The 24,529-nt window shown below is 36.3% G+C and overlaps 1 protein-coding gene across 4 annotated transcripts in view; it reads right to left on the reverse strand.

Moving 5' to 3' along the window:
* Positions 1-24,529, reverse strand: part of MAP3K1 (mitogen-activated protein kinase kinase kinase 1) — a 58,720-nt gene that overhangs the window by 3,745 nt on the left and 30,446 nt on the right. For all 4 annotated transcript variants that reach the window (XM_042028324.1, XM_042028325.1, XM_042028322.1 and 1 more), the window contains exons 2-19: positions 19,868-20,018; positions 17,660-17,863; positions 15,804-16,004; positions 14,918-15,034; positions 14,256-14,404; positions 11,763-11,884; positions 10,959-11,040; positions 10,655-10,832; positions 9,921-10,211; positions 9,360-9,481; positions 8,302-8,393; positions 7,899-8,088; positions 6,318-7,584; positions 5,254-5,406; positions 3,822-3,984; positions 2,266-2,397; positions 1,090-1,232; positions 469-600 (exon numbers count right to left, since the gene is read on the reverse strand). In XM_042028324.1, the coding sequence (XP_041884258.1) occupies positions 469-600; positions 1,090-1,232; positions 2,266-2,397; positions 3,822-3,984; positions 5,254-5,406; positions 6,318-7,584; positions 7,899-8,088; positions 8,302-8,393; positions 9,360-9,481; positions 9,921-10,211; positions 10,655-10,832; positions 10,959-11,040; positions 11,763-11,884; positions 14,256-14,404; positions 14,918-15,034; positions 15,804-16,004; positions 17,660-17,863; positions 19,868-20,011 (3,882 nt within the window). In that variant the 5' untranslated portion in view covers positions 20,012-20,018. The remainder of the gene's footprint in view (positions 1-468; positions 601-1,089; positions 1,233-2,265; positions 2,398-3,821; positions 3,985-5,253; positions 5,407-6,317; positions 7,585-7,898; positions 8,089-8,301; positions 8,394-9,359; positions 9,482-9,920; positions 10,212-10,654; positions 10,833-10,958; positions 11,041-11,762; positions 11,885-14,255; positions 14,405-14,917; positions 15,035-15,803; positions 16,005-17,659; positions 17,864-19,867; positions 20,019-24,529) is intronic.

Raw genomic sequence — 24,529 nt, forward strand, 5'->3', positions numbered from 1 at the left:
TTTACAGGATTGTAAGAAAAAGTTCAAATCCCAATCTTCTGCCAAATGTAAAGATCAACTCTATTCCTATTTTTTTTTTTTTTTTTGGACTGTTACACTGTATTTTTATGACTTAAAATAGACCCTTCTGAGCAATCTGGTCTAGTGGAAGGTTCCCCAGCACACAGAGGGGAAGGTAGAACTACATGATCTTTAAGGTCCCTTCCAACACAGACCATTCCATGATTCTATGATTTTGAATATTTTTGTATTACTATCTTTTTTTTGGTATCAGTTTATTTGGTTTTTTTAAAGAAGCAAGTACGGTTATATTGGTACCAATATTGCTTCTGTACTAACACCTCCAACATAAAAAAAAAGCTATTGCAACAACCCCTGCTACATGCACACTTTTCTAAAATTCACACTGCTGTATACAAGATTACTTGGCATCTTTTGTAGCGTATTGGCAGTAACAAAATACCTCACCTTAAATATCAGAGCAAGATGATTGGAGTGTTTCTCTGCATTCCAGGGAGGTTTAGCACAAGCCATTTCTATGACAACACAGCCAACACTCCACACATCACAGCTCCTTCCATATTGCTGACCTCTCAGGACCTGAACAGACAGACACCAAAATTCAGATTATACGCTTCAAAGTCTCTTAGTGTTAAGTCATTTAGAAGTAAACTCCAAAATGTCATCAGACAAGTTTATTCAGATTAACATTTCAGGCTAAGAGAGTGATAAGTGACGTAAATGCCACAAGACTTATACAGGTCTAGAGATCTAGTCATAGTAAATACAATACTTGACCAAGTGCCAAGCAAAGTACCTTGCAATGGCTAGCTTTTGAGCAAATGGTCATTTGGGCATTAGTAACAATACTTGTGGTAATTGTATCTTGCAGCAAACTACTCAAAACAACTTTGGCAGCAAGAAAGAAATGTCATGATCACCATGCTGGAATCACTCCTAATCTTTAGAACAAAGGCATTTAAAACACACTTGAAGCATATACAGCATTTTTCTGTTATGTGGCTACATGAATTAGCTTAAAGAGTTCAAACGAACTTTTTGAAATAACTTTAAAAATTGGTTTCTTACCTCTGGTGCCATAAATGCAATAGTTCCCAACAACTGTCCCTGAAACTCCCCAGCACCAGTTCCTTTTGATGCCAACCTGGCTGCAGCTCCAAAATCAGCAATTCTTAATCTATGACCTGTGCTGTCAATTAGCAAATTGGCACCTGTCAACAGCACAATAAAAAGACTACTAGTTGGCTTTCTATTAAAAGCAAAAGGATGAACAGACACTTGATACTTTTCCTCCCTCACTTCAAAATTATGAAATAGGTTGACATTCCCCACCCCAGTATCAAGGAAATCTAAAAATCAAGGATACGGTCTAATAACCTCACTTTCCTGTTATGCCTGAATGATATTGCACACAGCTTGAGGCTGTTTGAGAGATTTCAAGAAGCAATCAAACTTTCAAAGTAGGGCAAACACACAGGATTCTGGAACAATGCCTGGAGATGGTATAATGGAAGAAAATGGTGACGTAGAGCCCCAAAGGCTTTCTTTGCCTGCGGCTCCTCATGAAATTTAAGTTATTTCATTATCAGGCAACCTTGAGTTGCTTTAAGGAGAATTACAGAGCAATTGAAAGTTTTACTATTTCAAAAAGAATTAGTAAAGACAAACATTTGCCATCAATATGTTGCCACTTATATAAATATATCTCTAGTTCATGGACAGCTATAGTGACATCAAAGGGAAAAGTTCAGTAAGACTGGTATTTCCCAGTGAAGTCCACATTTTACTCAGAGTATAACTGTATTTATGTTCAATTAGGATGAAGGAAGAAAACTCCTCACAGTATTTCCATACATTAGAAATCTGGCCTCTTTATCTTGGCTTGTTCCCAGACTTTACTATCATTTCAGTGTAAAACATTTACATTAATTTAAATAGCAGTAGTTTTAAAACTGTATGGCAATTTCATATCTTATTTTAACCAACTGAGAAAGACAATTTTTCTAAACTGTTGGCATAAGTAGCAAATATCCCCAAGCTTGCTATGAACATTTTGATTAATTTCAGTAGCATTTTGATTAATTTCAGCAATAGAGTTTCTTAGGAATGATCAAGAATGATCAGATAAACCCAGTAGAAATACCACTCCTGAGATGGTACCTTAGAGAATAAACAGCTCTCAGGCCAAAACAAATGCTGCTTTCTGAATACTTCTTTTTAGAAGAAATTATTAGTAATTCTCACCTTTAACATCTCTATGGATTATCTGATTCTCATGGAGGTAAGAAAGGCCACGTAACAGTTGTTCTGTGTAATTAATAATAACCGATTCTTTGAAGGCTCCATATTTACTTAACAAATGAGCAACTGAACCCCCTAAAAGATAAAACAGTACCTTCTATCAACATTTACACTTTTCTGTTAATAGAGTGCAACACTACATCCTAAAACTGGAACTTGGTATTAGTATTTCTAAATTATAACTAGATTTTCTCCCCCAAAAATTAAAATAATTTCATAGGCAGAAAGTGACATAGTTCATTCCTCAATTACTTTCTACATGGAATTGTACACATTAAAGTCAAAAGTCTTCATGCTTCCTAATAATTTTATACTTCCTTAAAAACAACACTTTATCTATTCACATTAACATGTAAACAGCAGAACACTAGCTTTCTCTGGGGCAACAGATAAGTGCAACCTCCAGCAAGAATTCTCTCTTAATATTTTCATTTATGTTTGTTATTAACCATTACATAGAACTACACAGACAAGCAAGGAAAAGCAGTATCTTCTTCTATTTTCCAAAACTGGTAACAGATTCTGAAGATTTTGTATTTCCAATTTGTCTCTCAAAGTATTGTAATATAACCTGGGCTCAAATGAGGTAAATACAATTCCTGAGATTTCATTATCTAAATAATAATATTTCATAAAAAAACTACACTTAAAAAGTTTAACACTCTTAATTTTGAGAAAATATTTATTGCACTGCTTCATGTAATGACACATACTTGGGGGCTTTGCATGTTAGCACTCCGACCATAAGTTAAGGTGCAATGCTTTCTTTCACAGAAAATAAGGATGTATAAAACACCAAATCTAGTCTTGGTAACTGGATGGCAGCAACATATAATCACATTCATAAAATTAATAAAACTACTTCTCAAAAAAAAGACAGATTTTCTTGTCCCTGCTCTATACAATTACAGAAAGACTTCAAAATTTTTTACTAAATTACCAGTTAAGAGATTTAAGACTTGAATGAATTTTTCCAAATGCACTACTTACTACTTATTACTTGAAACTTACTTTTCAGTTCTTAAATGCTTCTGCATATCACCTGACATAATTTTTAAGAAAAAGCTTGGGACAAAAATAAGTGACAGGTATTCCAAACTTTCTAGCAAAGTCATTTTTAATAATAACCTAAAGCTTCATAGATACACTGAAAATGCAACAGTTTGAGAGACAGTCATTCCATTGGAAATAAAATTTATTTTGATTTATTTCCAACTTCTCACTTAGGAGTCAGAAATGGAAGGAAAAGTAATAGAATCTTTCCTCAGGGTTTCCAGCTGCTTTAACTGTGTGACAGGTTAGGCATGGAAAATTACAAATCACAAAAAGATGCACCACTAAGAATATTGCTATGAGCACTTCAGCTGTTCTGTAAGTAGACATTTATACTGATTGCCAACACAGCAATGAAAATATAAATTTACAACCTCACACGATGCAAAATCCACTATGAAACTATGTATTTTAAGACTCAAATGGTATTTTCACCAGTTGTTTACCTGCCATCCATTCAATGAAGAGGTTATAGTTGCTCTTCTCGCATGTAGCACCCAACATTCGAATAATGTTAGGATGGTTCAGATGACTCATCATCCTTATTTCTTCTCTCAGTGCTTCAACTACCTCTTCTTGCTCAGATGATGTGTTCCTGACATATGTCACCTGTTTTGAAATATGGTATTCAGACTTACCTAATTTAAGTACAAGTCCTGTAATCCCCCTTCAGTACAGCAAAAAGAATGGATAGTTTTCACCATCTGGAACTACTTTTTTACCTCCAACCCCATCAACTGAGAACCTATGTCCATCTGAGACAGTCACAGAAAATTAAGAGTGATCTTCTAGGGAACAAACAAAAACCTCTCCAAGTACAGAGTGGGGAAACATCTCTGTTCTCTTCTGTTTAAACTACGAAAAAACCCTTGGTTTCCAGATATTGAGGAAAAGGAAGAAAGATAAGACCTGAAATAGGACCCTGAGTGTTATTTATAAAATGTTACCACTTTAATGATAAATATTTCATAACTAAAGCTCTTACATAAATTCAACTGAGGGGAGAACATGACAGATCAGAAGTAATGGAACTGGAGACACTCAGCTCTGATCCATACTATTTATGAAATAATGGTATGCTGCAGGGAATTTCCCCCAGGCATCACAATCATCATCTCTCCAGGACCACATGGACAGTCCCACTTTTGCACAAGCAAAAGAGTTTCAAAGGAGAAATAGCTGGTGGCAGACACTCTTTCCTTGAGCAACTTCAAAACATTCCATAGGTATAAGTTCATTGTAGAACTGATAAGAGAGTGTTTGGACTAAAATTCCCTCTATTTTGTTACCACTGATTCAGCCCTAGGGCAGCTCTGGTGTGAACAATTTACTCACACCTAAAACTTTCAAAAATCTTGACTGAAGCATGGACTGAAGCATTGGGCCTCTTCTCAGCCACACTTCTGTATCTGTTACTTTAAATAGTAAGAAATACTTGCGTCCAAGTTGGCTTTAGTCAGTCAGCAAAGTTGAATCAGAGGAAACAAACATTAAACTACATTTCCTCCATTTAAAGTTTTAGGAAAAATATTCTTGACAAGTGAGGGGAAACTGTTTTAAATAGCTATCTTGCAAATAGGGCATTAATTTGGAATCAAGACATATGGGCTCCATTCCTAACTCAGCCACCAATTTATGAACTTGATAGAAGCAAAAACACACTTGAAGAACTATGGGAGAAAATGGGCATAGAAAAAAGGGCGCTTTTTCACTCTAAGAATTGAAAGAACTTCCATGTATATGGTTAATACCATGCACATAGAGATTTTTTAATTATGTATTATGTCAGAACACATGACAGGGAGTAGAAGAAGCAGGAACACAAGAGGTTTGTGAGAGCAAACACAAGAAAAGGAGGTACTTTCCTGAAGTATTTACCTGTTTTACAGCCATTAACGTCCCTGTTCCCACATCTTGAGCTTGGTAACAGGAAGAGAAAGCTCCAAGACCAATTTGCTGACCTTTAAGCCATTCTGCATCTTCTCTGTAATGGTGTTTTGCTTTGGTATGTCCAGGCAGGGTTTCTGGTGTCTGCAAATTAAATTCAAGATCAATTCCAAGTTTACTAACATGCATCTAAAATACTGACATTCTAAAGTGTTAGGAAATATCCAAGCATATATGCCTCTCCTCTCCCTTACACTTCTTTGTACTGCTTGTTATATAGGTCTCAGCTGAGATTAGCACACCAGAGTATTCTGTAACCCACATACTCCTACTCTATGCAGAAACAGAGCTTCCTCTGTGTTACTAAGTGAAGGTGGAAGGGAAGATTAGAGGAGACAAGTAGGAACATGACTTCTTTTACTATCCCTAGTCTCACATCTAGTTAAGGCTTTAGCTTGCACCTACAGTAAACAGAACCAAAATCAAGTTGTTTTCCTATTTAATTTATCCCTTCCATTTTAGGCTTTACATGTTGTTACCTCAAAGGATCACAAATAAAATATCCCTTCCTCTGTTCTTATTTCTTGAGCTTTTTGTCTGTTTGCAAATGTATTTGTATTTTTTTTCTGAATACTAAAGTATCTCTCATCTTCTCTCAAGATAGGAAGACAATAAGATATTTTACGACTTTCTTTCAGAAATTAGTTTGGTTTTGTACAATTGCCTTCAAAGTAAATCAGCATTAGGACTCAGTATAGTTCTGCTTAAAAATTTTGGTTTTATTTCCTGGTTTCCCCAATTTTACACTTCTTTATTTGTCACTTTAAATGTTGATACATGATATGGTGTTTCTCTTCCAAATGCCTTCTCTAGATTTGGTAGTAACATGGAAGGATTCTGTTAGCACCCTCAAGTGGCAGACTGTTTATATTCCATTTCCTATGAAAGGGTATTGAGCACCTTCATGTTTTCTATCACTTTTGAAACATAAAATCACTGCTTTATAATTTCAGCAACCCTCAGTTGAGACTTAAAATTCACATATGTATACTTACATCCTGCTGAATAATTATGATATCTTCACCATTTTCGACCTGTAGTTGAGGAATTACTGGCAAGGCATCTTGGGATGCTGACATTGCCATAGCAATAGCTAAAGCTTCCTCCTCTTCAGCTTCCATCTTTTCCTTGCATTTTTGATTATGATTTACATCATCTTTGTAAGTATCATCATTTTCTGCCCGCTCAGGAGAAAGAACTGCAACTTCAGACTTGAATGTAACTGTGCCATCACTTGTTGGCATGGAGGCCTCAAGTAGGTCCTCAATACTGGAATTGAGCTCTGCATTAACATCCAGCCGGCACTTTTCATCTACCGGTGTGAACACTGTCTCTTCACTTGGTATAACTGCACTGCTATTGCCTTCACACTGTGAAATATCATTCAGGTCAAGTGTCATACTGCTTTTTAAGGTTTCTCCTTGCTTGTTCACATCACTTGGGGTGGGTCGTGATGGCTTTGGCCTGTGTACATGACTGGATGGCAACGGCCTGGCTTGGGTAAAAACCGGAGAAAGTTTCTCAGATTCTTTACTTTCAGAACAGTTTCGCTGAAACTGGAGAGAAAGTTTCCGCTGTGTTTGAGGAGAAGGTGAGGGGATTTTGCAGGGAACAAATCCCTGAGGTCTGAGTTTAGAGACATCTGTTACAGTGCCAGCTGGTACAGATGGGTTTGATGGAGACAGAAGAGTTGGGAATAGTGACTGGGAATGACCGGATGAGGAAGAAGAGTTCACACACTGACTGTGGGGTTTTCCTTTTGTTTGAATGGCTGGTTTTGGTTGCTCAGTGGTTACTGATGAAACAGGAAGTCCCACAGCAAGGCCAGCTAGCATCTCAGAAATGTCATCTGGACTGGCACTCAGTTTTCTATCACTTAAACCTTTCCCACTCTTCCCTGATAACTGGACAGTGTTGTTAGGAGTATTATTTTCTGTAGTTTCTGGAGAGTTATCTGGCACAGGTAGCTGTAAAAAGTCTTCATGTCGGCGTTCCCCAGAGTGCATTTCTTCCATGCCTAGCTGAATGGCTTCTGCAATTTCCATTTCATCTGCTATTGCCATCAGACGTCGACGCATCCTTGCATAATGAGTTGAGCTTGTCACACTCAACATATCTAACAGCTTTACAAAAACTTGGGGCACTCTTGCCACCATTCTTGCTGCACTCAAAAATACTCTCCGCGACAGTTTGCCAACCATTGAGTGGGAATTGTCAATGGACTGCAAGGCGAAATTTAAGAGGGAGAGAAGTTTCTTATACCTAAAAAAAGAAAAGACATCTTTTATACACCGACATCCTCTAGTTAACTAGTACCAAAAAAGCCGTTTCAAGATCATGTATTTAGCTGTCAGTTCTGAAGTAGGATGGAGATTTATCGTTGCACTGGTGCTTCAAAAATGCTTCACAGGTCAGAAGTTTTTTAAAATGCAACTATTTACTCCATAAAGCAAGCACACAGTGCATAGAAATATATGTTACTTGTTCACAGGAATTAGAACAACTACTTCTTTTATGAAATTACCACCAACAAATTCAACTACAAAGAGTAAAATTCACATAGTACAAGCAAATACCTGTCAACTACAGTATCAGCCTGCAAGACATCTCCACAAACAATGTGGGGATAAAATTCACTGGGAAATTCCAAGAGAAGTCTGTCTATTAGACAAAGTCGTCCAAGCAGTGCTTGCCAGTTGCTAGATTCAATTTCAGTCCCAAGAATACAATTTAAGACATAATCAACACCTCCAATACCAATGGATCCTATAAGAAAGTTAATAAAATGAAGATTAGGTATTAGATTCACAGTCTACATGAAGATCAGAACTGTATCATACAGAATTATTCATTGTTTGCCCAAATTAACCCCACTCCTAACTGCTGAAATACTGTTCTCTTTGCCATGCTTGTACTTGATAAATTCTAGTATTATTTGCTTGTAATTTAATTCAATTGTATATGGAGAGTTATTATTACCAGATTTAAGTATTTCTCTCCCAACTGCCAGCTCGCCTGCTTGACCTTTACACATCTCCAATAGCGTTGAGACTGAAAGTTGACTTGTTCGACTGTAAGAAATTAAAACCAAAAAAAGAATTCCTTTAGAAAATGCTTTCAAGGAAGAATATTCTATTCATTATACTTAAGAAATCATCAGCTAGGAATTGTATGTAAAATGATTTCACATCACTTTATTCCAGTAAATTTCTATAATCCACTCTTTGTAAGCTACCGATGGTCGCAACATTTTTACAAGGATACTTCCAGAAATGTAATGTCTATCACTAATCTACAAACAAAACCCCAAATCATCTCATTCTCTTGCAAAATGTGGCCAAATACATAAAAACAGTTCTATTTCACTTACTACTTTAACTTTAGATATTCTCTTGCTAGACTATTGCTGGTGGATCTCTAGCTGCAGTTTCAGAAGAAATGCTGCTTAGAAACTAAACCTAGAGAGACTAAACTCAAGCTGGTGGAGTTCTGCATTAGTTTACAGTACAGGAGAAGAAATGGTTGGCCTGGCAGAACAAACAGGGTAGCCTAGGACAGGAAGACTCGAGCCAAGAGCAAGTCACTCTGAATAGTCATCTCCTAGCATTACACTCTGAATTACAAATCACAAGTGTTAAATTACTGCTACTGCTTCATGGCAAAGATGTGTTACAACTTTTGCTGAAGCAGGAAGATTACTGAGGAGTACTTGCTAATAGCTTTAAGGAGAGTCTTTAAGGAGAGTCATGAGAATTAGACCAAATCAATAGCAAAAGAGATGGAAGGGATTGTTTCATGACTGCCCTTTATTTTACGGGGGGAAAAAGCCCTTAAGAAAACAAAGTATACATTCACTTGCCTTCAAAACCTGCATCTTTCAAGCCAGAAGTTTGCCAGCAGCAGTTAGGCTAGCAAAACAATGATATATATTTACAATCCACGCATTTTAACACCAACTAGTTCCACATGAATAGCAACAAATGAAGCTTTAAGATATTTCAGTAATAATCCAAAATTAAGTTCATGAGACACCATACCTGTTAGCATCTGCACATTTAACTAGTATCGTCTCTACAATTGGCTTGAGAAGTCGCTGTAGTTTAGTCCTCTCTGCCAAAGTATGACAAGGAGTGTACACCAGCATGGCTCTTAAAGTTTTCTAAGAGAAAGGAAAAAAACAATACCTATTAAAACTTACTAGCTAAACAATTTTTATTATTTTTAAAGAGATGCAAGTAAGCATTGAAGAGTTGTAAATTAAGTTCTACATAAATTGTGTTCAAAATGTCAGTGAAATGTTCAAAGGATAAATAGCTTACTACATATTCACTGCAAGAGTTAGTCACCTCCTCTTTGAGAGTGAAAAACATACAAATACTGTCAATACTTAGCACTGTGGCAAGTGCCAGTGAAGTCATATCCTTTAACTTATGAGTATTTTGATCATCCCACTTTCAAATGATAGTTAAAAGTCATCAGTGGTGCTCAGCAACAATTACTAGGATTCCTGACTTCATGTATCTTCTCCCATTCCCTCCACCTTCAAAAATGAAGTAGCTATGAAATGAGTAGAATACAACAAGTAAACAACTACTTACTAAAGCAGCAACATACACTTTGTAGACAGGGTCGGCACAGACCATGGACAGCACACTGCAGCAGGATTCCACCACCACATCTCCTGAGATACTGGTCTGAGATGACCCACTAGCTGCTCCCAGAGCTCCAGCACTTGTGTTGTTTCCATTGCTGCTTCCAGAGTTTCCAGTGCTTTCACCATTAGCCAGTAATAGAGCACCACTAACATCATGGGAAAGACGTCTAAGTGCCATCTCTCGTATATTCCAGTTTCGAGAAAACAAGCAGCCAACTAGCTCCATCCCGAACACCTGCCAAGGAAGAAAGCAACATTACAGGAGTCAAAACTAATAATGATGCAACTTAAGTATCGAACAAGAGCAATTAAAAAGAGGAAAGATTAGTTAAAAATCATCAAGGCTGACAGCAAAAATATGTCCAAAGGTACAGTGACTTAAAAAACAGATTCTGTGATAGAAATAAAACATCATAAATCATATACTACTGGTTCTGTAAAAAATCTATTAGGAGAAGTGGGAGAATGACTGTTAGGACAGCTTAATTCACTTTGGATTTTAATTATTAAGCATGAAGTTGGTTTCTAGACATTGATATTAACAGTCCTGAAATCAAGATCTGGCTATACCGGACAAAAATAATGGCAGTTCTCTCATTTTTAAGTATTTGACCCATGTTCAGCTGAAGCCACCTCTACACTCTAAAGGCTATTATGTTTTTCACAAAATAAAATTACCTGAATCCATGGCTCAGCTGAATCTTTATATATAGAAGGGATCTGCTGGACTCCATAATGAGTAAGGTTAAAATCGCTATCTTGGATTCTTCTCTGTGATCCAACTGCAGACTGCTGCTGAGATTGTTGCTGAACCACACGGAGAACAGAAGAGTCCACAGGGCTTGGCAATTCATGACTACAGATCAAGAACAAATAACACAGGTAACAAATAAAACATCTGAGGTAATACTCTAGCATATTCAGAAATATCAGTTGAAGATCCAGAAACAGATAGTTTATTATACACCAACTGAATCCTCACCTATAGAAATCATGAGATCTCCATTTAGATCTACAAAGTGGACAGATAAGTGGCTCTCTGTTTCTTCTGCATTCTTCTGCCCCTGGAATACAGCAACAGGATAATATGCATTTAAGTTTTACAGGGTACGAAACCAGAAAATGGCATAATTATTTCTAAGTTTTACTGAAGAACATCAGTTTCATAATAAACGCTTCTGAACTGAGCCGCTTTTAACAGCCTGGGCATTAAAATATGGGTGCTTAAACTTTTTTTTCCTGCATGAAGAAATGCTTCACTTCAGTAGTACAATGAATATTTTGAGTTATGAACTGAAATTGAAGTCCTTTTGCACCACAAATATAGGAAAATTTTATTTGTAAATGCAAACTGTAAATACTTATACTCTTTATTTAATGTATTATATAAACATACTTCATAATTCATTATATAATCCAAGCTGACACTATATGACTTTCATGCATTCTAATGACAAGTCACAGGGAGTTAAAAGGCCATTCCTAACATTGGTCTAATTGGACATAATCTTTTCATTCAGGTAAGAGAAGCTTAAACCTCTAGACCTGCAGGTAACTTCTATATCAGAGCACTGAATTACAAACTCGATTTGTGAGTAAGTGATAAAATAAGGTGTATCAATAGTACCTGAATGATACCACATTCTCAAAGTTAACAGTCACCATTTAAGAGAAGATTTCTGGGTTTTTTTATTAAAAAGAAAACAAACAACCCAAACCCATAATAAGCTATAGTACTTCTGCAGATTTAGAGTCACCAGAACTCTACAAAGCAAAGGTAACATACATATTGACATGCAGTGGTGGTGTAATTTGTTCCTGCAGCCATCTTCACACACAGTTAGACTCTCTTCATCCAGCATGCCTAACAAACAAATGGGGCACATCTGTTCTTCTTCATCCTTCATACTATAAAAAGAGACATTTGTGATTGTAGGAGAGGCATATCAGAATTCAGAACATGCTTTAACAGTGAAAAAATATTAACTTTCAGTTTGGAAGAGTCACTTCTGGATAACTATAGGCTATTCATGAACCATTCTCCTAAACCTTGGTCTGAGTAAGTAAGCAACCAGATTTTTAGAAGCACTGAGTACAGACAACACTTTGTTGAAATGAAAGGGAAAGTCACAAAACGCATGACATCTTTTCAAACTAGGTCAGATACCAATTAGAGATTGAAAGGCCCAGCTTTGGGCACTTAACATTTTTTTCCCCTAAGGCTTCTTTAAACAAACCAACCTTCACTTTTTAATTTATAATTTGGTTTTGAAAAACTAAGAAATTTTTGTACTTTGAAAGCTAACCACATTCTTTTTCATCACATTCCTTTCAGAATGTGGAGTCACAAGGTAGTCTCTAGCCCTTTACAGGAAACTGTAAATACTCTTCGATTAACATAGTAAAACTCAAAAAATAAACAACTGCTCAAGAATTTTCTGCCACTAACAGAAACTGATGGAATAGATTCACATGAACACTAACATACATGTCACACATAGACGTTTAGAAAAAACCCTATTTTCCCTGTTTTACTTGTTGTTTCTATTTTATTTTTCTCCAATTTTATTTTTAAATGGATATAACCAGAGATTTACCCAAAAAATTCTTCTAAACTTAAACAACATGCAATGAAAAGCACAGATTTTTAATCCTTTGCAATACTGTTTAAATGTGCAAAACTCTAATTACTCATTGCAAAAAATTTAAGGTATAGCTGGCATGCATCTAAAACTTTGCAGGCACCCTGCATTTGTTTAACAACAATGTATTTTAAGAATAAAATTAACTTGTACATGCATTATTTCTACATTTCTCTATACAAGTATTCCCTTCTATTTCTTTGCAAATGCTTGCAAAGCTATTTTTTCCTTGAGAAAATCCACAAAAGTAAGCTTACAATGAAAAATAATTTTCCACATGTATATATATTTATTAATTAGAAACTTATTTTTGAAGAATTAGCAGTACACAAAACATAACTGCAAGTCACAGGAAATACCAGAACCGAGTATACTTCTATTTCAAATGAATCTGATGCTCAGTGTTCTTCAATAACTATACCATACAAATTTAGACTAGTACAAAACAGTAGCTTCTCTCATTGAATCATTATTGCAGGGTGAATCAGTATCACCAGGTGTACTGGCAAACAACTGAAAAATCCTTCACCCTGTAAAAAGTGATAACTAAGGCAGCGAAGTTCACAATCCTATGGGAAAAAATAATTCCTATGCAAAGTATCTACATAAAAGGAACTGGCTTGTCACAGATAAGTAGTTCCAGAGTAATTAATGTATTTACAGCTTTGTTTATGGAATTTATTTACCGTGACATAATTTGGAAAAATAAGTAAAAGATGAAGTGAAGTTAATGTCACAGTCTGTATATCAGAATTATAAACCTGTCTAAATATATTCAATACTTACTAATATGCTCATTATCACAAAGTAACACATCAAGGTACTCCTTAAGTTAGATTCCACTTCACACAAAACAAAGCCTCAGTTAGGGTTGCCTTCTTTGGTTTGACCTCTCTAAATGATGTACAGTTTACCCACAAAATAATGCAAGCATAAATTATTTGTTTAAAAAATTAATCAGCATCTTTTCAAAACCATGGAAAAGAATGTATAAAAGCACTCAAGTAGAAGTCAGGGAAAAAGTATGAAAGAATAACACATCACTTAAAATTCACAGACATCATTTAGTATTGTACAAACTATAAAGCTAGGACATTAATTGCCCTTTTAAAATAATTTAAACATCCATTTTCAATGAATGTTTAAAGTTTTAAAAACATATGCTTACTTGTGTTTTTACATTTATGTATGTGTTTACATAGAGTGCATTTACCTAAATATTTTTCATTGTATTGTCAGACACACAAGCTTTTCTCCAAAGCAGGATAGGAGACAAAGAAAAATCATGTTTATTCTTCTGTTAACATTTGCACAAGTGCTGTATTTGAAAAAATGCACACAATAGGCTACCAAAGTTGACATATGCTTCAGTCTTGCACTCAGATTTAAGTTTGTTTTGCAAAATTCATACAGGGTCAAAAAAATTCTTTTCACAACTCTGCTTAACATTTTCCCAACAGAAGTTACAAAACAAATATGCCCACTTGGTACCACAGTGACTAATGTATGCTTGACTTGATAGCTTGCAAATGCAGAGACTTAAAGTGGCTTGAAATGAAAGCAGCTTTGAACAAAAAGAATGTAGGTGACTCTGAAACTACAAAACAAAGCTTGTAATTCCTTTAAAAAATACTAACCTGTTTTCTGAACTAGATGTAGAAGTACTAGATGATGACAATGTATGAGAATTTGACATGCGTGAGACAAACTTCTGGATGGTGTTACGAGATGGAGCTTTGATCCTCGAGCTACGCCTACTGTGATATTTCTGGAACAAACTCTCAACCTAACATCAGAAAAAGATAGCAACAGTCGTATTTATCCTATGAATAGCTTGTAATTAAAAGTCATATTACCAAAGCATAAACTACTGCTAACAGGAAAAATCTATTCATCAGAAGTCTTACTACTAAAAAGATCACAAGAAACATTTTATACCAAAAACTTACCTGCTTATTGAAAATAACAGCTTTAAGTAAACACACGATCACTTCAAAATACCCATTTTCTTCCTTCCTATTAGCAACTCAGAGAGACAGATCTATAAATTTGAGTAGAAAATCCCAAGAGTTGAATCACTCACTAAACCACAGCTCTCTACTATTTATGCAGTTATGTGTAATATTTGCAGATAATTTTTTCCACTGAAAGAACTCTTGTGACTGAATTAAAGATATAATTATAAACATATTTCTTGTTGCTTTGAAATCTAACAGTTTTCAGCATTTTTAAGATAGTGTCCTGAAGACATTATAGAGTGTCTTCTAGATCATCATTACATCTATTAGAAATTGATTACCTCAAAGTTCTTCAGTGTCTTTCTCCAGAGCATTGGGTCTGAGGGTTCAAGCTGAAAGACCCGCAGCATAACAAACAGCAGATGAATACAAAAAGTCCCACGGCCGCAGCTACAAGTCTGCAAAGAAAAGTATATGCTAAGGCTCTACTGACTTGGTAATTTTTACACATTTAAGTGTATCATAGAACATACACTACCCATCCCTCAACACAAAAATATTTCATATACAGCAAAAATGTCTCTTGCATGGACTTACAAAAAAAGAGAATTCCTAAAATATTATTCAGAAACACAAATGAGAAAGCATATAATTATGACACCGGTTTTCAATTTATTTTCTCCCTCTACCCCGTCCCTTTTTTTTAATCAACTGAAGCTATTTTTATGCTTCAAACTGGAAGGAATTTATGCATATAATCACAAATCCACAACAGGACATCAATCAAACTTAAATGAGATGCTTCTCTTTATCCAACCTGGATGTGTCCCAATATTGCATCACATTAGTACCAAGAAAGCCTATGAACCTCATTATGGGTATCAATGAAATTATCACACAATAAGGGAATTATGTCATGTGTTTGTCATTTATACACATCCCATGAATAGAGGAATTAAGTGGCCAAATTTTAGCCAAGAGTATGTAAGACATATAATTCAGAGCCACTTCTAGGAATGACTTTTTTCTTTCAAAAAAGAGAAACTGTAGACAAATGTAGTTTACAAATTACAAGCTGATTTTGGTATTCCATGAGTACAGATTACAACTTTGAAACATTACTTTACAGAACAGTGATCAATGATTGATCTCATTTGGCTTTAAACAGATTTCTGAAATTAACTATGAATTGGTAAAAGCTATAAACAAGACAAAAACATTCCCTACCTGAGGCCCAATAAACACTCGGTATTTATTATCAGGGCTGTCGCCTCCAATTAAGAAAGAGTTGGGTCCTATCTGCTGCAGCAGGTACAGCCTGGCTCGCATCACTTTGTTGACACGGCGATTTGTCTCCTCAGGGCTGTATGGAGAGAAGCCATCTGGAGATGGGGCTCGTCGAGGTGGTGTTATCCGTCCGCTCTGAAACTATAGAAGTGCCTCCGTCATGAGCATTCAAAGGACAGAAAAATGTTTAAATAGGTATGGTTTATTTATTTCCAGAATAAGAGTCCCCAAAACCTGGAACTACTACAATCTCTTAGACTCTATGATTTAAAAGGATTACTCTTCTCCCATGCCAGAACTTGAGGGCATATGAAAACTGAATTCTGTAGCTGAAACTTGCCTGACATTGGGACACAAAAGGAGTCTTAAATTGCTTTTTATTTTAATGTCATTGGTTGCCTTACCATATTACTACTGAATTATCAAACATAATTCAATCAGAAGATAATCAGAGACTTATTACTCAATAAAAGAGATCACTATATAAGGCTGTAATGCTAATGTATTTCATAAATGAAAAAATGCTATGACTACAGTTTACAAAAGGGAATACAAGTCCAACAAAGATCAAAAGTTTAAGAAAATTCCAAAGAAAAGAAAAAAAAAGATACAGCTTGCTCCCTTTTCCACCATGAAAGCAACTTTTAGCTGAAGATGCTTTCGGGGTTTTTTTAAATATTGTTTCCCCATAATAAAAAAATCAGTGGCCCAAACCTTTTAGGAAGATTGTCTTCAATTAAATTCTTCACATTTCTAACATTATGAAATGCATTAATGGTTCAATCCCATTTCAGATCTTCTGCTTTTATTTATATGCATTGAATTTCATGTTAGGATGAAAGTAATAATGAATTCACTATCCATCATATAAGTAAAATAGAACCAGGATTTTTAATCTTTTTAATGTGAAAAGTTAATATAAACCAAAAAACACCAACCAAGTAAAAATGGATCAAAGACAAAATTCAATATTTTGGTGAGCTGTCAGTTTCTCTCGTCAGGAGGAAAGGACTACTGCTGCTGTGCTGTAACTTTTGACACTTGTCCCTAGTTCAAAAGAATGGCAGTACATATTTTAACTGATACTGGAAAAACTTGTTTAGAACAATGGGACAATAAAACCAATTAGATCTTATTTTTCCTCTAATTGCACTGTGAATTGCACAGTGAATTGCATTGTGAATTTAACTGTTGATGAGCATTTTTACAACAACCTAGCATGTTAGATATTATTCCTCAAAATATACTCTTGATCTTTAATTCAGCCAGTTACTCTTGCTCTATTCTACATCTTCCCTAGAATGCAGTGATAGTGATTTTAGACTTCTAACAACGTACATAAATACATCTTCCCTATCTGTGCATAAAGATCAGTTCTGAAATAGAGGATCACAAGAGTATACCAGTAACACTTTTCTACAGGAATCTTAATCTCATCCACAATCCAATCCTTAATGGAATATACCTGCCCAGAGAACTGACAGGCAGGAGAAACTGACTACAGTAAAAAAAAAAAAAGAAACTACCAGCACTTCTTCATGCTAATCAAGCTAAGAGACTGAGTATCTGTATTTCTTCATTTATTTCCTAGCAATAACAAATGGAAGCAGGACTCAAGGAAAAAGAAAACACACATGAGAAGTATCACATGAGATACGTATGTCACCCAAGTGATACCCTGTAATAACCTCTTTATATCAGCATCTTGCTCTACAGAGGCAGGACCAACTGCCCCTCTAAGCAAAAGATTGTAGAATATAGCCAAACTGAAAATTACATCACAGCTTGCAACTTACAGGCACTGGAGATACCCTTTTTCTTCTAACACCTGGTGACTCAGATTTAACTGTCCTAGCAGATGATGAAGAGGAGCTGCTAGGAGAAGGACTACGTCTTCCTTTCTGTGTAGGTGAAGCAGTGTTTTGTCCTTCAGCTTGAGGATCTAGACAGAGCTTGTTCATTTCTGATCCATCTACTTTTCCAGGGATAGGTTTCACCACCTTGAGGAAATTAAACCACATGTTAAAATTATTAATTGGCAATTTTACATTAACGCAAATCAAATTAATCAAGAATTATTTTACTATAAATAAGCCGTTATACAGATATCCAAATATGCCTTGGGCCATACTACTAACATCTAAGAGGGATTAGCTTCCTGATCTATATGCAACACAAAAGCAAGAACCTTTCTTCCTGTCCATTTGTGCTGCTTATGTTACTTGTGGCAGCAACTGATTTAATTCTCAAAGTACTTCTATAATTATCAGTCACGATATATTAAAGAATAGCACTTTCCCCATCTGCCAAGTTGAAGCCAAAAGAACTTTTTCCTCTACAGGTACTGTCTGCTTATTAAGAGCTATAATATTGGATCCATCCATTCAACATGGTACCAGCTGAAGAATACTAGGGTTACTATTTCTACAGCACAACACTTTTGCAAAATAAAGACTTCAAACATGGAGGTAATCCAGCAAAATTAGGTGTGCTGTTCTTTGTTTAAAAACCACATCCACATTTTTTGTCTGCCATACAAGCAAAATAGCTACACCTCATTTGGCGTCTGAGCTAACCAACGTGCATGGTGCTGCACAATGTGGATAGACATAGCTGCTCAAGCAAAGGGCATATATACACTTCCAATTCACTGCTTTGTTGCATGAACACAATTTTGATACTGAGGATTAGAATATTTCAAGACAACTTTCAGCTTTCTGCCTGTCAGACCCACATAATGCGTAAGAGTAACATCCCTGGGAATCAAATTAAAAACAGTCACACTGGGCAGATTCAGTTTTAGTTCTACATTTTTCAGTGTCTCAGAGACTTGACTCAACACTGGAAGGAAGCTCCAAGCAACACCTCAGATAAACAGAGCAGATCTCTCCCAGAAAGTTCCAGAGGTCTCTCTGAGACAAAAACTGAAAGGGGCTTTTCCTCCTTAGGGTAAGAAGAGACATCTAGACTCAGTGCCCAATTACTAAAGGGAACAGGATAAAAGAGAAGTATAAAGAGCAGTGAAAAGCATTTTTTCCCTCCTACCAATAACTGTAATGCTTCTCCTTTCCTGGAAGATCAGAATACAAATTTATGTACCTATGGACAAGCTACAGTTACCAGCTACTTGTGCTTGAAAACATTAAAAATGTCAAATTATAGTAATTGAGAATCTGGAGCATCAAATGTTGTACTGACACACCCAGAAACCTCAAAGGAAGTGGGCTGAGCAGGAAAACAATTTCAAACCACACAGTAACCCAAAAGCATTTACATTTTTAAAGTTGTGTTATTTGATCCTTTGAGGTACTGGGGTTTGGTGCACTTTTAAGTATTTTCAACGTTATTTCTCAGAACAGAACCTTATTTCTGTTCCAGAAAAGCTGTCCCCAAACAGTTGCATACTGCATCAGATGGTCTTAACTTTACATTAGTGGTACATGGGAGTCACAGCAACCAATGCAACTATATTTATAAGTAACGAATGGCTGTTAATTAACCAGCAATATGCTGAATAGAATTGAAGCTACTCTTAAAAATGTTTCAGGTTTGATCTATTTGCATTTCTTAAAGCACTTCCAAGCCGTTTATGCCAAAGCAATACGCAAAAGGCTAACAGCACACTGCCATCCGAATCTCAGCAGAGCTGAGAGCCGGCCGAAGAACAGCGGGGTTTCGGTGCGTTCCTGTTCCCAGCAGGCTCGCACCGGGTGAGCAGGCGCAGCCCCGGTCGCTGCCGCTGGAGGGCAGCAGTGCCGCAGCCGTGCCCGCTCACAGCAGCGCCGCGATAACGCCTGTGCTTAAAAATAAACACAACCTACGCGCTGCGTTTCGGAAAGGCAGCCGCGCTGTCCTGCTAAACACCGCCTAGGAAACGGGCAGGACCACCACGATTAGGAGCAGAGAAATTGTTAAGAAACAGAGGTTTCTAACAGAAAGAAATGTAAGTAATTTTTATTTGTAATAGCTGTTAGAGATACTGTCCTTCCATCAGTGCCACTTACCACAGGGCCTCTCCTGCTTCTTCTTTCCAGCCATTCATGCTTCCAGGCTGGCATACACGTTGCCTTGAGTTTCTCCCTGATCATGCGCTCTTCTGGGCGGTCATCCATCTTCTGCAACCCCCTGAGGGTTTCTTTATTCTCCATGTCACGACTACAGCAAAGAAAAAAAAGTCATAAACACAATTAATTTCAGTTAAAGTATAATGCCACAGCATTCTTAAACTTTGTGCCACCCTATTCTCCCTCTCCTTACAATGCAGCTGCTAAAACATTATTTCCACCAGACTGCAAGAAGCCTTTTAAGAGTTACAACTGATCTGTTGTTCTGCCATTTGAAGCACAATACTTGTTTAGAGGGATATTTCTTTAAAATGTGTGTATTGTTTGTAGCACTGAACAACCAGTAAAAAAAAAGTCTTGGTAAATATAAAACCAATACAAAAATTACCCTCTATGTCATGCCATTCATCTTCACAAGTGTTGGAACGGTTCATACACTCCTTGGCAATTCAAAGCCTACAGTCTCCATTTAAAAATAATTAACGAAATTAATATAAAGATGAAAATTTTCCATAATCAGAGGATGCACAAGAATGAAACTATGTACCTAGTGCCTCTTCATATATTAACTCTGCTCAAAAAAAGAGAACTTGTAAACTAATACAGAGTAAGTATCAGAGAATAATAAAATGGCCTGTGTTGAAGAGCCCTTAAAGTTCCAGCCCTCCCGCTTGTGGGCAGGGACACCTCCCACTAGACTAGGTTGCCCCATCCAAACTGACCTGAAGTGTATTTAAACTAGACACAGAAGTCACAAAATTAAGGTTAGTGGCCTTATGAGTTCTTTCCAAGGGACTAATGACTCAAGAGCTCTTAAAGTCAGCTATAATAAGAGCAAAATTCACAGCAAGTTCATATCTGTAAAATGAAAATTTAATCCATCTGGGCTTGTACTTTCTGACCTACAGCAAAGTAGTTCCTTGTGACTGCTAGCAACAACAAAAAGCAAAAAATACTGTCAGACACTGAAAAACAAATATGAACAGTCTAGAAGATTTCCTGATTCTGTTGAGCTATCTGCGAAATCACCAAGAAAACCACATTCTTAAGCAGGAGCACATGATCCCCACCCATCTTCTTGAAGTCAGTGCTCTTTAGAAATAAGCAAGCTTGATTAAGACAACTGTCAGAATGAGACTTTACTCCAAAAATAAAATCACAGCTTAAAGAGGAAGACTATATAATAATTTAGCTACAACCACTGCTTTCTTCCGTGCAGTCTCAGCTTTTAAAGCATTTAACCATGCAGTCACAACTGCATTTATGTACTGTATGATGACCTAAAAACATATTCCCTGCAATATTCATTGCAATAAAATCTTAAAATTACAGTTCCTATCTTCAGCAGCATTGTGTTACTAAAGTAATTTATCACAAATCTGTACTTTAAAGAAAATTAAAAGTTTTTGCTGGTCAGGAGAGTACTGTTATTTTTTTTCTTCTCTCATCGTAGAGACAAAGGAAACAAAGGATTCTGAGGCAGGAAATAATTCTTCCTGTTCAGCGCTGAAACGTAATAAGCAGATGGACACTGTAAACAAAATACGTTTTCTTTCAAGCTACCTTCTAAACCTACTGTTAATAACTGATTTTGGATATGCAGAACTGTGTGATTCTAGTGATTAAGAACTTAAAAATGTTTATAAGTAGAAACACAATCCACCTAAGAATTAATGTTTTTTCAGAGGTTAAGCATTAATGCCTGCTTAATTCTAAAAGTAATGCAAGTGACATAGAAGTCATTTTTGTCCCAGCACTGAATTCCATAGCATTGTCTTTTAGAAACAGAGACAAATATAGTGATAATTAATGAAGAACAAAGATACTATAGCAGTAGATACAGTCCAAATTAAGAACGTGCCTGAAAGTTTCAAATGTGGAAGAAACCACTATGTAAAAAGACTCAACTTTACATTTTTTTCCTCAATCAAAAAATCTGTTCAAAGACAAAAAATATTTGATAAGAACAGCACAGCTCCAAAGAGCTTATCATCCAATAAAGATGCAAGTTATTTAATGACATGAACCATCTCAGTTGCTTGAGTACTTCATATACTAGACAGAAAACATCCCACCAGCAGTGAAAGAATAACACAGTATTTCATTTGTTCATATACCCATGATTAACTTCCCAACTGATATAAAAAAAGTCTTTTGAGGCCCTTGGACTTGAATTCATGAACAATGTAATACAACAGCAGAGGCTTCACAATCTCTGCTTGTTCTCTAAAAAGCAGAAGCAGCTATCTTCCTCTCATGTGACAGCTAAACCGATCTACTCTTGCCTGCACAAAGAACTCTTGTGCTTTCTCTACACGCAGGTGGGAAAGACTAACAGAGTCTGAAAGCTTTTGCTTAGTAAATCAGTTATCTTATGCAGAATTTAAGTTGTATGTATATCTCTATATATTTCTTTTTATTTATAGAACACATCTTCTTAAGTGATCAAAACAACTTCGTATTTTAACTCAAGCCTTGGCTAAAATATTCATTAAGTAGTCTTATCTGTTGGGTCTGTGGAAAAAATATTTTTCCTGTAACTGCACCAAACTCCTACATACTGGAAGATACCCTCACTTTGTGACCCTGAACCTGCCAGGTTTGGTTTTTTTATTTGTTTTCTGTTTCTTAAGCAAAATCCCTCATCTATGTCAGGCAAGCTGAGATTTTTTCCACACAATGATGTTTAGATTGCCAGTCTGTATCACTGTACCTCAGCACAAAATAAAAACAAGAAATCCAGAGCATATTCCACCAAGGACTTCATCCTCCAGTGTACAGAGTATTCTGATCTTCATACAGCAGCACCTATTCATGATAGCTATGTGCTTAAGTGACTCCCAGGTGGTGTTTCATTTGAATCACAGTGCAAAGCTAATGAACAAACTAAAAACAGACCTCAGAGAACATGCCTGGACCCTGGGAGCCTTACACTTCACAATAGCCCACCCCTCTGCTTCATCAGGATTTTGCTCTTAAATGTTTCAGCTTCTCATGAGTAGAACAAAAGAAGATAAAATATGCTTTTTTTCTGATTAATTTTAACTTTTAAACTTTGCCTCCCTCCCCCTTAAGGCAACACCAAGTACCTTCTCAATTCTTTGTATTGGTATTTTCAAATCAACAGACATCAGCTCCTGTAGTAATTGTCAAGAAGTTCCAAAGAAATGGGTATAAACTGAGTTTTGGAGTACTGAGCAAGGTCAACAGTGTGATGAATACAGGAGTTTAATGCATAAGGTCACTGATCTGCAACTTAATAATTGCATTATTCACTTTGGATTATTTGCTTCATGAACTATAAAACTCAATACAGTAAGATAAACATACTGCATGGAAACAATCTACTGCAACATCTTACGCAACAGAGAAGGCAAAATGTCCTTCATTTCTTAATTTTGAAGACTTGCAAACGGTAAATGAGTAGCTAGATTATGAACAACTTGTTTTCCATGGACCAATGACTCAGGATTTTAGAATGAGGTATGCAGTACACATGCTGTTTTAGTAAACGATGGTGAAGTACACAAGCAAACTTTACTTCTAATAGCTTAGTGAATTCAGTACTAATTCTCTGCATGTGTTTTTCTTACAAAGGGTATATAATGGTATATGAAAGCGCAACTGTAGCTCCAATTCATTTGCCAGTTGTACATTCCAGTGTACCTCTCAGCAATTAGATAGATGTCTTGGCTTCTCTGCTATCTTATTTGGGTAAAAAAGCTTTATCCAATAGCCAGGCTGGACCACATTTTATTAGCATTAATTATTAATTATTTTATTAGGAAGACAGGAAAAAGGCAAGTTCTGAAAGAGGAGTCAATTCACCAAGAAAGGGAGGTTCTATTTGCTATATCCACAAATACCCAATCATAGCAAGGAGAAAAGTTATTAGCTGCTGAGTTATTTGGTTTTTTCTTTTATTTTAAACATTTGTTGGAAGCAATTTAGCAAAAGTAACTTGCAATATCAGCAGTGGTCAAACCATGAGGAACCACAAGAAATATTTATGAACAAAAGCAGTCACGAAGGAGCTATATCAGAACAATCAATGCAGTTAAAAACAGATCTGATGGAAGAGCACTGGATGAGAAAGAACGAATACAGGAGAAATTACATCATTTGTTCAATACAAATGCCATCTGTTGTAACAATCAAAACTGGAAGTGACCTTAGATGGGACATAAAGATCTCATTTTGAGGATCTTAAGCACAAATTAACAATATGGTTACCAAGCTAAATGCAACCCAAGCCTCAACAGGTCCCAAGAACACCAGACTAGTCAGCTAGCCAGGATGCATGCTAGGAGCAGTGCTCAAATGTGAGGAACAGGGACAAAAGAGTTAGCCATTCCCTGAACTGAGGAGGTCAGCTACTAATATTTGAGATAACTTCTTGCCACTAACAGTTCCAGTAGTGCTCACAGCTTCTCTTTTGCCATTATGTACTTCTAATGAAGTAGAGATCAGTAAATAAAAACCAGAGCAAGACGGACAAGGCATGGTCTGTCCTCCTGTCAGGTCTCCTGTTCCTTCTCCTGCTGATTCATTACTGCTGGCATCTATCATCTAACCATATGCATTCGTTCTAACAAAGCAAAA

This window comes from Corvus kubaryi, unplaced genomic scaffold (assembly GCF_017639235.1).
Source record: "Corvus kubaryi isolate FWS band 111438036 unplaced genomic scaffold, C.kubaryi_AGA036_p1.0 37308, whole genome shotgun sequence".
Classification (NCBI taxonomy): domain Eukaryota; kingdom Metazoa; phylum Chordata; class Aves; order Passeriformes; family Corvidae; genus Corvus; species Corvus kubaryi.